The sequence below is a fragment of the Aethalodelphis obliquidens genome, unplaced genomic scaffold, assembly GCF_003676395.1.
Source record: "Aethalodelphis obliquidens isolate GAN/ISIS:26980383/991018 unplaced genomic scaffold, ASM367639v1 scaffold85, whole genome shotgun sequence".
NCBI lineage: Eukaryota > Metazoa > Chordata > Mammalia > Artiodactyla > Delphinidae > Aethalodelphis > Aethalodelphis obliquidens.
Window position 1 is genome coordinate 6,395,621 of NW_020838029.1, and position 18,659 is coordinate 6,414,279.

General features: G+C 37.9%; 1 protein-coding gene across 1 annotated transcript in view; it reads right to left on the reverse strand.

The window, feature by feature from the left end:
- The window catches only part of TEX11 (testis expressed 11), a 345,168-nt gene that overhangs the window by 83,753 nt on the left and 242,756 nt on the right, over positions 1–18,659 (reverse strand). Inside the window, exon 18 of the mRNA XM_027093589.1 lies at positions 4,100–4,224. Coding sequence (XP_026949390.1) covers positions 4,100–4,224 — 125 coding nt within the window. The remainder of the gene's footprint in view (positions 1–4,099; positions 4,225–18,659) is intronic.

Below are 18,659 nucleotides of genomic sequence, written 5' to 3' on the forward strand. Positions count from 1 at the left end.
TATTCACTGGGCACTGTCATCACTAAAAGCCAGGTCATGCAAGTGAGGCTCCTAGGGTACACAATTTATGGACACACTCATTCTCAGGTTGTGCATGGACCAATTCTAGGTGCCTCACTCCCTCACTCTTGTCTTGTACCCTGCTCTATTTCATGTATTCTACCATCTCCTACCTTTCTAATTCACTCCCTCTACCACTCCAGCAATCCTTCAACTGCATTAAGATCTCCAATACATTGATACTACTAATATTTCACCATCCCTCATCCCCTTGAAGTCCTCCTCTGTATCCAGTTTAAATTCCATGGGGATTAATTATAATCACTCCCTTGTTCCTTGATTTTCCTGCCCCTCTTTTGCTTCATTGTATTCACCTGGCAAAACCATAAGCCTGGTTAAATTCAACTTTCTAGTGACTTTTGTGCCTGCATCCATGCAGCTGAAAGTAGCTGGGTAAAAACCTGTACAACTATTTGTTTTATTTTTAAAACTTCATCAAATGGACCTTACTGCCACAAGGCAAGCATACCACACTACCCTTGCCATTCACTTTCTTGATTTTCTGGATGATTAGTTGATATCTTATCCTCTTTTCTCAACACCTAACACCTCCTCTCCTATTCTCACTCTCAGGTGATGACCTTGTTTCCTACTTCACTGAGAAAACTGAAGCAGAAAGAGAACTTCCACAGATTCCCACTACCACTTCTATTCACACACCAGGAACCACACCACATACTCTGCCTTCTCAACTGCTATCATAAATGAACTATCCATGTTTCTTCCTAGAGCCAAACCCTAAACTTATACACTTGCATCCATCACCTCTTGCCTATTTAATGACATTACTCTAACAATTTTCATTTTTCTCTCTCACATTGTCAATTTTTGTTCTCTTAACTGGGTCATTCCTATTAGCAAATAAACATTCTCACTCATCCCATTTAAGCAAACAAACAAACCTCTTGATCCTACTTCTCTCACCAACTACTGCCCAACTTAAAAAAAAATTTTGTTTTCTTGCCCAACTTCTTTTCTTCCCTTTGTAGTAAACTCTTCTAAAGAATTGTCTATACTTACTGTATCCAATTCCTTTCCTTCAATTCTCTCTTGAGCCTACTATAATCAGGTGTTTGTCCTACCTCTACCAAAACTGCTCTTGTCAAACTCATCGATGACCTCCATATTATAAATTCCAATGGTCAGTTCTCAGTCCTCACTGTATTTGACCTATCAGCAACATTCAACATAGTTGATCACTCTTTCCTCCTTGAAACACATTTGGCTTCCAAGACACCACATCATCCTTGTTTTCCCCTACCTCATGGATTACTCCCTTTCATTATCCTTTACTGGTTCCTCTTCTTTTCTCCAAACCATTAATGTTTGAGGGTTTCAGGCTCAGTCTCTGGTCCTCATCTCTACTGCATATATACTCACTCCCTTGGTGATGACATCCCAGTCTCATAGCTTTATATACCATCTATATATTAATGACTCTTATTAAACTTTTCTCTTCAGCCCAGACCTCTTTCACAACTCTGGAGTCATATATACAACTGACTATTCAGATCTCTACTTGGATAGTCTAATAGACATCTCAAATGCATCATGTCCAAACTGAACTCCTGATTTTCACCCCAACCGTACTCTATTTGCAGCCTTTCCTAGTTCAACTGATGGCAACTCCACTTGATGACCCAGTCTCTTTCTCTTATACCCATCATCCAATCTGTCAGCAAATTCTGTTATCATTTACCTCCACTGTTATCTCCCTTATCTGAGTCACCTTAATCTTCCCTGGATTACTTCGAAAACTTCCTAACAGGTCTCCTTGCTTGGTTTTTTTATGGTCTATTTTCAATAAAACAGCCAAGATGAAAGTCAAATCATGTCACTGCTCTGTTAAAAACCTTCCAATGGTTCCCCATGTCATTCAGAGTAAAAGTCAAAGTCCTTTCACTGGCCTATAAGGATCTACATAATCCAAACTATCACCTCTCTGACTTCATCTCTCACTAATCCCACCCTTTATTCATTCTAGCCATACTTGCTTCCTTGATACATACCTTAGGGCCTTTGTATTGGCTGTTACCTCTGCCTGTATTACTCTTCCTCTTCACTCCCCCCATATATCTACAGGGCTAACTCCCTCAGCAATTTCAAGTCTTTGTACAAATGTCATCTCCTCGATGAGACCTATCTTCACCACCCTATTTAAAAAAAATAACTCACACCAATCCCAGAGGATTGTTATCCTGCTCTATTTTTCTATATTATCATCTTCTAACATATTATATAATTTCTTATTTATTATGCCTATCATTATCTTCTCTCCTCCTGCTTGAATGTTAGCTCCAAGAAGGCGTATCACTGTTTTGTTTACTAATTTATCCCAAGAGACTATAACGGTGCCTGGCACTTAGTAGGTGCTCAATAAATATTTGCTGAATGAATGATAGTTTCACTAGCACTTGAAATGCCTTTTGCAAAGCAATTGTAGTAAGTAAAAACTGGATTCCACCCTTGTTCTTTTGTAGAGATATATTCAGTTTCCTGGGTTTGGCTCATCCATCCTTCCTTCCATCTTCTAATTCAAACTACTTGAGGCTTTTTTTTTCCCTGATTCTTTCTCCTCTATTAAAATTATTTTCCTTTTCAGAAATATAGTTCTATAATTCTTCCATTGGCTTTCTTCTGCTTTCCATCAAATGTAACTTTATAAACCTTCCTTTAAAAAGATATTTGCCTTTGGGTTCCCCATTAGAGATTTTTCTCTCATTTCCTGCACAAGCACATCATGTATCTACATCTGCCAAATATTTTTCCTCTTCCAAGAGTTCTATTATCCTATTCATTAACATCAAAACATATCATTCAAAACTGTATTCAGCTACTACTTTGGGCAAGATATTGGGCAAGGGACTAGAAATATGGCCCTCAAGGACTTTATAAGTCAAGTTAGACAGACAATCCATGCATTAGCAATATAAGGCAGTATATATGATACAGACCAAATAACTAGCATACACGTTAAAAATTACTCAAACTTAGAGTAGAAAGAGAGCAATTGAGGACTGGAATTGATTTGGGAAGTCTCTACAGCGGAAGGAAATCTTAAGTTGGACTTTGAAAAGGTGGCATTTAAATAAGAACATTTCTTAAAAGATGGGATGGTATGAACCAGACACAGAAAAAGGAGTGTGACTGGCCTGTTTGACAGACACTGTATTTGCTTGGAGTTATAGAGGGCCTGTGCCTCCACCATTCTAGATCCTGTGCCTAACGTAATGGTGGCTTACATCACTATAATGATGATACAGGGGAGTAATATGAGATAAAGTAGAAGAGACAGCTGTGGCCAGATTGTATATCGTTAATAAGAACAGAAACACTATATGCGTAGATCAAGCTTCTTTAATTACAAATCACATTTTCAGCCATCCTCTTAGTCAATTTTCACAATAACACTGGAGTTAGGTATTATCTTTATTTTACAAATGATGAAATTAAGATTCAAAGAAGGGAAGAACTTAAGTGGCAGAGCCAGAATTCAAACCTAGTCTATCACCTAGTCCAAGAGCTCCACAGTTGCTACAATGCTTCTCCTAATCCTGTATATTACTAAGACCAGAATTTTGCAAGTAAACAAAGGAGGTGCAAGTATTTAATACTTCTAAACTAAAGTCGCTTTCTGGTTACAAACTAAAAAGGTCCATTAAGATTTAAACTGTCTTTTTTTTTTTTTTTGCAAAATGATGATAAAGATAAGTTTCCAAATAGATGACTATTTTTTTGCATGGTATAGTACTTCAAATCTCAAGTTTCTAATAAAAGTTAATGTTTTGCTATGCTTAGTTTTTCTGTTGTTTTAAGCTCAAAACTATTACCTCACTTTGTTTTATTTACTTTTCTCTATATCATAAAGCAATGAAGAGAAATAAAGCAATTCTGCAACAAAGCTTGGTGTGAAAACAATGAGGCAAAATAGAGGGTAAAGAAAGGCCTCTCCTGTGCCTAACTGATGATGATTCCATTCTAATTGTCTCTGAAAATGGAAAAGAGGTAAAAATCTCATAGATGGGTACATAAGAATTACCTGAAGAGCACACTGGGCAGCTAAACTGAAGAACATGGAAACTAAACTTCTATTTGTAACTACATCATTCTCTTCTTGTTCTTCAGCTCTTAATAAATTCTCTGAAGGAGCAATTGCCTGCAAAGCTGAAAAACAAGGAAACGATTAAAAAATGAGATACTCTTATCAAAGATAATAGCTATCTCTGGTTAATTATATCCCAATGACTTTGGAATTTGTTTTAAGAGCATTAATATCTTTAAAATATAAATTTTCATAAAGTCATCTAAATTGCTAAACTGTCAAGGAGGACTTGAATGTCACAAAAATGCCCAACTAGGCAATTCACCTCTATGAATTTATTCCATGGATACATCCGAAAAGTGAATAAAAACATACAAATATGTTCACACAGCAATTTTTTGTAAGAGTGAAATATGGAATGAACCTAAATTTCATCAATAATGTATGGGTTAAATACAATTTGGCACATCCACATAGTGGATTCTAATACAGAATAAAGTAAAAAAAAAGAATGGTGGTATTATATTTCCTTATATGTCTTAAAGTTAGACCATGATAAGTTAGATATATATGTACTATAGGCCTTAAGTAACAACTAAAATAACAAAACAAAAAGTTATACCTAATAAGCCAAAGAATGAGATAAACATAATTATAAAATATTAATTAATCTAAAAGAAGGGCAGAAAAAAGAAAAATGGCAACAAAGACCAGATAGGACAACTAGAAGACAAATAACAAGATGCTAAATTTAAACTTAGCCATATCAGTAATCACGTTAAAATATAAATGGTCTAGGGCTTCCCTGGTGGCGCAGTGGTTGAGAGTCCGCCTGCCGATGCAGGGGACACGGGTTCGTGCCCTGGTCCGGGAAGATCCCACATGCCACGGAGCGGCTAGGCCCGTGAGCCATGGCCACTGAGCCTGCGAGTCCAGAGCCTGTGCTCCGCAATGGGAGAGGCCACAACAGTGAGAGGCCCATGTACCACAAAAAAAAAAAAAAAATATATATATATATATATATAAATGGTCTAGATGATCCAATTAAAAGACAGAGATAGAGAGACCTTTAAGATGGTGGAGGGGTAAGACGTGGAGATCACCTTCCCCCCCACAAATACATCAGAAATACATCTACTTGTGAAACAACTCCTAGAGAACACCTACTGAACGCTGGAAGAAGACCTCAGACTTCCCAAAAGGCAAGAAAATACCCATGTACCTGGGTAGGGCAAAAGGAAAAAGAAAAAACAGAGACAAAAGAATAGGGACAGGACCTGCACCTCTGGGAGGGAGCTGTGAAGGAGGAAAAGTTTCTATACACTAGGAAGGCCCTTCACTGGCAGAGACTGGGGGCGGGGGGGTTGGAGGGGAAGCTTCAGAGCCATGGAGGAGAGTGCAGAAATAGGGGTGCAGAGGGCAAAGCGGAGAGATTCCCGCACAGAGGATCAGTGCCGACCAGCACTCACCAGCCTGAGAGGCTTGTCTGCTCACCCGCTGGGGTGGGCAGGGGCTGGGAGCTGAAGCTCCGGAGTCGGAGGTCAGGTCCCAGGGAGAGGACTGGGGTTGGCTGGCTGAACACAGCCTGAAGGGGGCTAGTGCACCAAAGCTAGACGGGAGGGAGTCTGGGAGAAAGTCTGGAACTGCCTAAGAGGAAAGAGACCATTGTTTCAGGGTGTGCAAGGAGAGGCAATTCAGACCACTGCCTAAACAAGCTCCAGAGACAGATGAGAGCCGCGTTTATCAGCACAGACACCAGAGACGGGCATGAAACGTTAAGGCTGCTGCTGCAGGACCAAGAAGCCTGTGTGCAAGCACAGGTCACTATCCACACAGCCCCTCCCGAAAGTCTGTGCAGCCCACCACGGCCAGGGTCCCATGATCCAAGGACAACTTCCCCAGGAGAACATACAGCATGCCTCAGGTTGTTGCAACTTCACACTGGCCTCTGCCGCCACAGGCTCGCCACACATTCCGTACCCCTCCCTCCCCCTGGCCTGAGTGAGCCAGAGCCCCTTAATCAGCTGCTACTTTTTTTCCCTGTCTGAGCGGAAAAACAGATGCCCTCAGGAGACCTACACGCAGAGGCGGAGCCAAATCCAAAGCTGAATCCCAGGAGCTGTGCGAACAAAGAAGAGAAAGGGAAGGTTCTCCCAGCAGCCTCAGGAGCAGTGGATTAAATCTCCACATTCAACTTGATGTACCCTGCATCTCTGTAATACCTGAATAGACAACGAATCATCCCAAAATTGAGGCGGTGGATTTTGGGAGCAAATGTAGACTTGGGGTTTGCTTTCTGCATCTAATTTGTTTCTGGTTTTATGTTTATCGTATTTCAACATTTAGAGTTTATAATCACTGGTAGATTTGTGTATTGACTTGGTTGCTCTCTTCCTTTTTTTTAATATATAGATACATATCCTTTTTCACTTTTCATGCATGTATATGTGTATGTGATTTTGTCTGTATAGGTTTGCTTTTACCATTTGTCCTAGGGTTCTGTCTGTCCATTGTTTTGGGTTTTTTTTTTACTATAGATTTTAGCACTTGTTATCATTGTTGGATTGGTTTTTTGGTTTGGTTGCTCTCTTCTTTCTTTCTTTTTTTATTACTTTTTAATGTTTAATATTTTATTTTAATAATTCCATTTTATTTTATTTTTCTTTCTTTCTTTCCTTTTTTCTCCTTTTCCTCCGAGCTGTGTGGCTGACAGGGTGTTGGTGCTCCAGCTGGGTGTCAGGCCTGTGCCTCTGAGGTGGGAGACCCGAGTTCAGGACATTGGACCACAGGAGACCTCCCTGCTCCATGTATTATCAAACAGTGAAAGCTCTCCCAGAGATCTCCATCTCAACGCTACGACCAGCTCCACTCAATGACCAGCAAGCTACAGTGCTGGACACCTTATGCCAAACACCTAGCAAAACAGGAACAAAACACGACCCACTAGCAGAAAGGCTGCCTAAAATCATAATAAGGTCACAGACACCCCAAAACACACCACCGGGCGCAGTCCTGCCCATCAGAAAGACAAGATCCAGCCTCATCCAACAGAACACAGGCACCAGTCAGCTCCACCAGGAAGCCTACACAATCCACTGAACCAAACTTACCCACTGGGAGCGGACACCAAAAACAACAAGAACTAAGAACCTGCAGCTTGCAAAAAGAAGACGGCAAACACGGTAAGTTAAGCAAAATGAGAAGACAGAGAAACACACAGCAGATGAAGGAGGAAGGCAAAAACCCACCAGACCTAACAAGTGAAGACGAAATAGGCAGTCTACCCGAAAAAGAGTTCAGAATAATGATAGTAAAGATGATCCAAAATTTTGGAAATAGAATGGAGAAAATACAAGAATCATTTAACAAGGATCAAAAGGAACTAAAGAGCAAACAAAGAATGATGAACAACACAATAATAAATGAAATTAAAATTCCCTAGAAGGAATCAATAGTAGAATAACTGAGGCAGAAGAACGGAAAAGTGACCTGGGAAATAAAATAGTGGAAATAACTACCACAGAGCAGAATAAAGAAAAGAGAATGAAAAGAATTCAGGACAGTCTCAGAGACCTTTGAGAAAACATTAAATGCACCAACATTCGAATCATAGGGGTCCCAGAAGAAGAAGAGAAAAAGAAAGGGACTGAGAAAATATTTGAAGAGATTATAGTTGAAAACTTCCGTAATATGGGAAAGGAAATAGTCAATCAATTCCAGGAACCGCAGAGTGTCCCATACATGATAAATCCAAGGAGAAACATGTGAAGACAAATATTAATCAAACTATCAAAACTTAAATGAAAAGAAAAATTATTAAAAGCAGCAGGGGAAAAGCAACAAATAACATACAGGGGAATCCCCATTAGGTTAACAGCTGACCTTTCAGCAAAAACTCTGCAAGCCAGAAGGGAGTGGCAGGACATATTTAAAGTGATGAAAAGAAAAAACCTACAACCAAGATTACTCTACCCAGCAAGGATCTCATTGAGATTCAACAGAGAAATTAAAACCTTGACAGACACACAAAAGCTAAGAGAATTCAGCACGACCAACCCAGCTTTACAATAAATGCAAAGGCAACTTCTCTAGGCAGGAAACACAAGAGAAGGAAAAGACCTACAATAACAAACCCAAAACAATTAAGAAAATGGTAATAGGAACATACATATCGATAACTACCTTAAATGTAAATGGATTAAATGCTCCAACCAAAAGACACAGACTGGCTGAATGGATACAAAAATAAGACCCATATATATGCTGTCTACAAAAGACCCACTTCAGACCTAGGGACACATACAGACTGAAAGTGAGGGGATGGAAAAAGATACTCCACGCAATTGGAAATCAAAAGAAAGCTGGAGTAGCAATTCTCATATCCGACAAAATAGACTTTAAAATAAACACTATTAAAAGAGACAAAGAAGGACACTACATAATGATCAAGGGATCAATCCAAGAAAAACATATAACAATTGTAAATATTTATGCTCCTAACAGCAAATGCTAACAGCCATAAAAGGGGAAATCGACAGTAACACAGTCATAGCAGGGGACTTTAACACACCACTTTCACCAACGGACAGATTATCCAAAATGAAAATAAATAAGGAAACCAAGCTTTAAATAATATACTAAACAAGACGACTTAACTGATAATTAACTGATAATTTACAGAATTATTGCATCCAAAAACAACAGAATACATTTTCTTCTCAAGTGCTCATGCAACATTCTCCAGGACAGATCATACTGTGGGTCAGAAATCAAGCCTTGCTAAATTTAAGAAAATTGAAATTGTATCAAGTATCTTTTCTGACCACAAAGCTATGAATCTAGATATCAATTACAGAAAAAAATCTGTAAAAAGTACGAACATGTGGAAACTAAAAAATACACTATTATATAACCAAGAGGTCACTGAAGAAATCAAAGAGGAAATCAAAAAATACCTAGAGACAAATGACAATGAAAACATGACGACCCAAAACCCATGGGATGCAGCAAAAGCAGTTCTAAGAGGGAAGTTTACAACAATACAATCCTACCTCAAGAAACCAGAAACATCTCATATAAACAACCTAACTTTACACCTAATGCAGTTAGAGAAAAAAGAACCAAAAACCCCCAAAGTTAGCAGAAGGAAAAAAATCATAAAGATCAGATCAGAAATAAATGAAGAAATGAAGGAAACGACAGCAAAGATCAATAAAACTAAAAGCTGGTTCTTTGAGAAGACAGACAAAATTGATAAACCATTAGGTAGACTCATCAAGAAAAGAAGGGAGAAGACTCAAATCAGTAGATTTAAAAATGAAAAGAAAGTAACAACTGACACTGCAGAAATACAAAGGATCATGAGAGATTACTACAAGCAACTATATGCCAATAAAATGGACAATCTGGAAGAAATGGACAAATTCTCAGAAATGCACAACCTTCCGAGACTGAACCAGGAAGAAATAGAAAATATAAACAGACCAACACAAGCAGTGAAATTGAGACTGTGATTAAAAATCTTCTAACATAAAAAGCCCAGGACCAGAAGGCTTCACAGGTGAACTCTAACATATATTTAGAGAAGAGCAATACCTATCCTACTCAAATTCTTCCAAAATATAGCAGAGGGAGGAACACTCCCAAACTCATACTATGAGGCCAACATCACCCTGATACCAAAACCAGGCAAAGATGTCACAGGGCTTTCCTGGTGGCACACTGGTTGAGAGTCCGCCTGCCGATGCAGGGTACACGGGTTCGTGTCCCGGTCCAGGAAGATCCCACATGCCGCAGAGCGGCTGGGCCTGTGAGCCACGGCCACTGAGCCTGCGCGTCCGGAGCCTGTGCTCTGCGGCGGGAGAGGCCACGGCAGTGAGAGGCCCGCGTACCGCCAAAAAACAAAAACAAAGATGTCACAAGGAAAGAAAACTACAGGCCAATATCACTGATGAACATAGATGCAAAAATCCTCAACAAAATACTCGCAAGCAGAATCCAACAGCAAATTAAAAGGATCATACACCATGATCAAGTGGGGTTTATCTCAGGAATGCAAGAATTCTTCAATATATGTAAATCAATCAATGTGATAAACCATATTAACAAATTCAAGGAGAAAAACCATATGATCATCTCACTAGATGCAGAAAAAGCTTTTGACAAAATTCAACACACATTTATGATAAAAACCCTCCAGAATGTAGGCACAGAGGGAACTTACCTCAACATAATAAAGGCCATATATGACAAACCCACAGCCAACATCGTTCTCAATAGTGAAAAACTGAAACCATTTCCTCTACGATCAGGAACAAGACAAGGTTGTCCACTCTCACCATCAATATGCAACATAGTTTTAGAAGTTTTAGTCACAGCAATCAGAAAAGAAAAAGAAATAAAAGGAATCCAAATGGGAAAAGAAGAAGTAAAGCTGTCACTGTTTGCAGATGACATGATACTATAGAGAATCCTAAAGATTCTATCAGAAAACTACTAGAGCTAATGAATGAATTTGGTAAAGTAGCAGGACACAAAATTAATTAATGCACAGAAATCGCTTGCATTCCTATACACTAAAGATGAAAAATCTCAAAGAGAAATTAAGGAAACACTTCCATTTACCACTGCAACAAAAAGAATAAAATACCTAGGAATAAACCTACCTAAGGAGACAACAGACCTGTACGCGGAAAACTATAAGACACTGATGAAAGAAATTAAAGATGATACACACAGATGGAGAGATATACCATGTTCTTGGATTGGAAGAATCAACACTGTGAAAATGACTATACTACCCAAAGCAATGTACAGATTGAATGCAATTCCTATCCAACTACCAATGGCATTTTTCATAGAACTAGAAGAAAAAATTTCACAACTTGTAGGGAAACACAAAAGACCCCGAATAGCCAAAGCAATCTTGAGAAAGAAAAACGGAGCTAGAGGAATCAGGCTCTGGACTTCAGACTATACTACGAGGCTACAATAATCAAGACAGTATGGTACTGGCACAAAAACAGAAACATAGATCAATGGAACAGGATAGAAAGCCCAGAGATAAACCCATGTACATATGGTCACCTTATCTTTGATGAAGGAGGCAAGAACATACAATGGAGAAAAGACAGACTCTTCAATAAGTAGCACTGGGAAAACTGGACAGTACATGTAAAAGAATGAAATTAGAACACTCCCTAACACCATACACAAAAAAAACTCAAAATGGATCACCATACACAAAACTAAACTCAAAATGGATTAAAGACCTAAATGTAAGGCCAGACACTATCAAACTCTTAGAGGAAAACATAGGCAGAACACTCTATGACATAAATCACAGCAAGATCCTTTTTGACCCACCTCCTAGAGAAATGGTAATAAAAACAAAAATAAACAAATGGGACCTAATGAAACTTAAAATCTTTTGCATAGCAAAGGAAAACACAAACAAGATGGAAAGAGAACCCTCAAAATGGGAGGAAATGTTTGTAAATGAAGCAACTGACAAAGGATTAATCTCCAAAATATACAAGCAGCACATGCAGCTCAGTATAAAAAAAACACAAACAACCCAGTCCACAAATGGGCAGAAGACCTAAATAGACATTTCTCCAAAGAAGATATACAGATTGCCAAAAAACACATGAAAGGATGCTCAACATCACTAATCATGAGAGAAATGCAAATCAAAACTACAATGAGGTATCAGCTCACACCAGTCAGAATGGCCAGCATCAAAAAATCTACAAACAGTAAATGTTGGAGAGGGTGCGGAGAAAAGTGAACCCTCTTGCACTGTTGTTGGGAATGTAAATTGATACAGCCACTATGGAGAACAGTATGGAAGTTCCTTATAAAACTAAAAATAGAACTACCATATGACCCAGCAATCCCACTACTGGGCATATACCCTGAGAAAACCATAATTTAAAAAGAGACATGTACCAAAATGTTCACTGCAGCTCTATCTACAGTAGCCAGGACATGCAAGCAACCTAAGTGTGCACTGACAGATGAATGCATAAAGAAGATGTGGCGCATATATACAATGGAATATTACTCAGCCATAAAAAGAAACGAAATTGAGTTATTTGTAGTGAGGTGGACGGACCTAGAGTCTGTCATACAGAGTGAAATAAGTCAGAAAGAAAAACAAATACTGTATGCTAACACATATATATGGAATCTAAAAAAAAATATATGGTTCCGAAGATCCTAGGGGCAGGACAGGAATAAAGATGCAGATGTAGAGAATGGACTTGAGGACATGGGGATTGGGAAGGGTAAGCTGAGACGCAGTAAGAGAGTGGCATGGACATATATACACTACCAAATGTAAAATAGATAGCTAGTGGGAAGCAGCCACATAGCACAGGAAGATAAGCTTGGTGCTTTCTGACCCCCAGAGGGGTGGGAGGGAGACGCAAGAGGGCGGAGGTATGGGGATATATGTGTATGTATAGCTGATTCATTTTGTTATAAAGCAGAAAGTAACACACCATTGTAAAGCAATTATACTCCAATAATGATGTAAAAAAAAAAAGACAGGTAGATTGAATTGAAGAAAGCAACTTTAAACTATATGCTACCTACAAGAAACACACTTTAAATATAAAGCCAAAATTGGTTAAAAGAAAATGATGGGATAATATATATATAGTAGAGATAATCAAAAGAAAGCTGGAGGGGTTATATTAATATCAGACAAAATAGACTTCAGAGCAAAGATTATTACCAGTGGTAGTAGGTTATTTCATGATGATAAAGGAATCAATTCATTATGAGGACATAATCCTAAATGTTTATGTATCCAATAACAAAGTTTCAAAATACAAGAAGCAAAAACTGATAGAACTATGAGGAGTAATAAACAAATCCATAATTATTGTCCAAGATTTCAATAACCTCTCTCAAATAACTGACAGGAGAAGTAGACAGAAAATCAGCAAGGATATTTAACACTATTAATCAACTTTACCTGACTGACATTTATAGAACACTTGACCTTACACCAGCAAAATACACATTCCTCTCTGGTGCACATGGAACATTTACCAAGAAAGAGAATATTCTGAGCCATATAAAAAGCATCAACATATTTTAAAAGATTCAAGTCATACAAACTTATGATCTTACACTAAAACAGAATTAAATTAATAGAAAAGTTCTCTGGAAATCTGCAAATGTTTGGAAAATAAATAGCATACTTCTAAATAATCCATGGGTTTACACTGGAGTCAACGGTCATATTGCAAAGTATTTTGAAATGAATTAAAATGAAAACACAATATATCAAAATTTGTGTATTGTCACTAAAGCAATACTTAGAAGGTAATTTAGAGCATTAACTGTTTATGTTAAACCAGAATAAAAGTCTTAAATCAATGACGTCAGCTTTCACCTTTGGAAACCAGAAAAGAAAGAGCAAATGAAACTCAAAGTAAGTAGAAGAATGGAAATGATAAAGATCAGAACATTAATAACTGAAATAGAAAACAGAAAAAAACAATAGAGAAAAATTAATGAAACCAAAAGCTGGTTCTTTGAGAGCAATAACATTGATCAACTTGTAGCCACTCTGACAGGGAGAAAAGAGAGAAGACACAAATTACAAATATCAGGAATGATAAAGGTGACATCACTAAAGATTTGACAGATGTCAGAAGGATAATGGATGATATAATGAATGACTTTAGGCCAATAATTTCAACAACTTAGATGAAACAGACAAATTTCTTGAAAGACACAAACTACCAAAGCTCAGTTTGGAAATAATAGATAACCTGAAGAAACCTTTTGTCTATTAAAGAAATTGAGTTTATAATTAAAAACCTTCTCATAAAGAAAACTCCAGCCCCAGATGGCTTCACTTGTGAACTCTAGCAAACATTTAACAAAGAAATAATACCAACTGAGCAACACAAATTCTTCTAGAAGATGGAAAAAGAGGGTGTATTTTCCAATTCATTCTATGTAGTAAGCATTACCCTAATTGCAAACCCGAAAACATTACAGGAAAACTAGAGACCAGTATCACTCATGGACACAGGTACAAATATCCTTAAACTGTTAGCAAATAAAATCTAACATTATATTTAAAAAAAGAACACATCATGACTAAGTGGAGCTTATCCCAGGAATGCAGCATTGGTTTATCTGTTGAAAAAAATCAATGTAACTGACCATATTAACAAACTTTAAAAAAAAATGATCATTTCATTTCCAAATGTTTTCTCCCATTCTGCGGATTGTCTTTTTGTTTTGTTTATGGTTTCCTTTGCTGGGCAAAAGTTTTTAAGTTTAATTAGGTCCCATTTGTTCATTTTTGGTTTTTACTTTCATTACTCTAGGAGGGGGATCAAAAAAGACGTTACTGTGGGGCTTCCCTGGTGGCACAGTGGCTGAGAGTCCGCCTGCCGATGCAGGGGACACGGGTTCGTGCCCCGGTCCGGGAGGATCCCACATGCCGCGGAACGGCTGGGCCCGTGAGCCATGGCCACTGGGCCTGTGCGTCCGGAGCCTGTGCTCCGCAATGGGAGAGGCCACAACAGTGAGAGGCCCGCGTACCGCAAACAAACAAACAAACAAACAAAAAAGATGTTACTGTGAGTTATGTCAAAGAGTGTTTTGCCTATTTTTTACTCTAGGAGTTTTATAGTATCCAGCCTTATATTTAGGTCTTTAATACATTTTGAGTTTATTTTTCTGTATGGTGTTAGGGAGTGTTCTAATTTCATTCTTTTACATATAGCCGTCCAGTTTTCCCAGCACCACTTACTGAAGAGATTGTCTTTTCTCCATTGTATATTCTTCCCTACTTTGTCATAGATTAGTTGACCATAGGTGTGTGGGTTTATCTCTGGACTTTCTATCCTGTTCCATTGATGTGTATTTCTGTTCTTGTGCCAGTACAAATTAATCTCTCCAAAATACACAAACAGCTCATGCAGGTCAGTATCAAAAACAAAAAAAAAACAACAAAAAAAACCCTGTCAAAAAATGAGCAGAAGGGCTTCCCTGGTGGCGCAGTGGTTGAGAATCCACCTGCCGATGCAGAGGACACGGGTTCATGCCCCTGTCTGGGAAGATCCCACATGCTGCGGAGTGGCTAGGCCCGTGAGCCATGGCCGCTGAGCCTGCGCTTCGGGAGCCTGTGCTCCGCAACGGGAGAGGCCACAACAGTGAGAGGCCCGCATACCGCAAAAAAGAAAAAAAAAGGCAGAAGATCTAAATAAACATTTCTCCAAAGAAGACATACAGATGGCTAAAAAACACATGAAAAGATGCTCAACATCACTAATTATCAGAGAAATGCAAATCAAAACTACAGTGAGGTATCACCTCACACTGGTCAGAATGGCCATCATCAAAAAGTCTACAAACTATAAATGCTGGAGAGGGTGTGGAGAAAAGGGAACACTATTAGACTCTTAGTGGGAATGTAAACTGGTACAGCCACTATGGAGGACAGTATGCAGGTTCCTTAAAAAACTAAAAATAGAGCTAACATATATGATCCAGCAATCCCACTCCTGGGCATATATCTGGAGAAAATCGTAATTCGAAAAGATACATGCACCCCAATGTTCACTGCAGCACTATTTACGGTAGCCAGGACATGGAAGCAACCTAAATTTCCATCAACAGAGGAATGGATAAAGAAGATGTGGTACATATATACAATGGAATATTACTCAGCCATAAAGAAGAATGAAATAATTCCATTGGCAGCAACATGGATAGACCTAGAGATTGTCATACTGAATGAAGTAAGTCAAAGACAAATATCATATGATATCGCTTATATGTGGAATCTAAAAAAAAGGTTACAAATGAACTTATCTACAAAACCAGAATAGAGTTACAGATGTAGAAAACAAACTTATGGTTCGGGGGTGGGGGGGATGGGTAAATTGGAAGACTGGGATTGACATACACACACTACTATATATAAAATAGATAACTAGTAAGGACCTGCTGTATAGCACAGGGAACTCTACTCAATACTCTGTTATGGCCTATATGGGAAAAGAATCTAAAAAGGAGTGGATATATGTATAGGTATAACAGGTTCACTTTGCTGTACACCTGAAACTAACACAACATTGTAAATCAACTGTACTCCAAAAATGTTTTTAAAAAGTTGATCATTTCAATAGATGTAGAAAAATCATATGACCAAATTCAACATCCACTCCTGATTAAAAATTCCCTGGAAACTGGAAACAGGAAACAGAAGGGAACTTCCTCAACCTGATAAAAGGTATCTATGAAAAACCTACAGCTAACATCATACTTAATAATTGAAAACTGGATGCTTTCCCTCTAAAATCAGGAAAAAGTCAAGGATGTCTGCTTTTTACCAATTTTACTGGAGATTCTAACAAGTACAATAAAGTATGAAAAACTGTACCCAGATTGGACAGGAAGAAGTAAAATTGTCTTTATTCACAGACAACATAATAATCTACAAGAAAGCCACTGGAACTAGTGAGTTTAGCAACTCTGTAGGATACAAATCAATATACAAAAGTCAATTCTGTTTCTACATACTTGCGATGAACAGTCAGAAACTGAAGGATTTTTAAAAATGCCATTTGAAATAGCATAAAATATGGTATACTTAGCGATAAATCTGACAAAAGGTGCACAAAACCTTATATGTTGAAAGACAGAAAAGACTGCTGAGAGAAATTAAAGATCTAAATATAACTTGTTCACAGGTTGGAAGATGTCAATTCTCTCCAAACTGATCTACAGAGTCAGTGTAATCCCAATCAATATTTACCTTTGTAGAAACTGAAAAACTTATTTAAAATTTAAAATTCACAGAGATATACAAAGGACTTAGAATAGCCCAAACAATTTAAAAGAGAAGAATAAAGTTGGAGGACTAACACTACATGATTTCAAATTTACTACATAGCTACATTAATCAAGACAGTGTGGGAATGGGGTAAAGAGGAGTAGTTCCGTGGAACAGAATGAAGAGTCCAGAAGAGACCCATGCACATATGACAACTGATTTTCATTAAAGGTACAAAGGCAATCAGTTGGGAAAGGACAGAATTTTTAAATAAATGAAGCTGGAATGATTAGGTAACCATGTGCAAAAAAAATGAACTTCAATCCACACCTTAAGTCAAATATAAAAAATTAATGCAAAATGGACCACAGAACTAACCACAAACTTAAACCTAAAACTGTAAAATTTCTTGAAGAAAACAGGGAAAATTTTTTGTGACCATGGATTAGGTAAAGATTTCTTAGATACAATACCAAAAATCCATAAAAGAAGATAAATTAGACTTCATCATCTTGTCATGAAATGCACTGATAAGAAAATAAAAAGAAAAATTTGTAAAACACATATCTGATAAATAACTTGTATCTAGAATATATAAAGAACTTCGAAACTCAATAAGAACACAAAGCTTCTTATAGAAAACTGGGCAAAAGATCTGTACAAACACTCCACCAAAGAAGATATATGGATGTCAAATATTGGACACTGTGGAAATGCTAATTATAATCACAGTACTATATCTCTACCTCATTATTAGAATGGTTAAAGAAATTTATCAGTAGACAATTCCAAGTGCTGGTGAGGCTGTAGATCAACTCGAACTTTCATACATAGCTAGTTAGAACATAAAACTGTACAGCCACTTTAGAAAAGAGTTTGGCAGTTTCTAACAAAGTTAAACATATACTTACAACCCAGCAAACCCATTCCTCGATATTTACCCTAGAGAAGTGAAATATTGTCATCACACAAAATCTGTAAACAGATGTTTATAGCACCTTTATTTATAATCACCCAAACCGGAAACCATCCAAATATCCTTCAACTGGTAAATGTATAAATTTTGGTACATCCATACTTACGAAATACTACTTAGCAATAAAAAAGAACAAACTATGGGAACACACAACAGTATGAATGAGTTTCAAATGTATTATGCTAAGTGAAAGAAGGCTCAAAAAGCTTCATACTATATGATTCCATTTATATGACATTCTGGAAAAGGCAAAATTATAGGGATAGAAATGAGATTAGTAGGAATCAGGGCTGGAAGTGGTGGGAAGGAGTGACAACAAAGGGGCCTGAGTTAATTTTTTGTTCTATATCTTGATTGTGGTGCTGGCTACATGACTGTAAGCAATTGTCAAAACTCATAGAATTACTAATATAAATAAACCTTATAAAATCATACACTAGGCAAGAGTAAATTTTATTGTATGTATTTTCAATAAACATGACTAAAAAGTGGACACAGATAACTGGGGAAGAAATGAAAATACTGACCTAATGCTATGCTTAAAAAGTAAAATAGGGCTTCCTTGGTGGCGCAGTGGTTGAGAGTCCACCTGCTGATGCAGGGGACACGGGTTCGTGCCCCAGTCCGGGAGGATCCCACATGCCACGGAGCGGCTGGGCCCGTGAGCCATGGCCGCTGAGCCTGCGCGTCCGGAGTCTGTGCTCCACAGCGGGAGAGGCCACGGCAGTGAGAGGCCCGCGTACCGCAAAAAAAAAAAAAAAAAAAAAAAA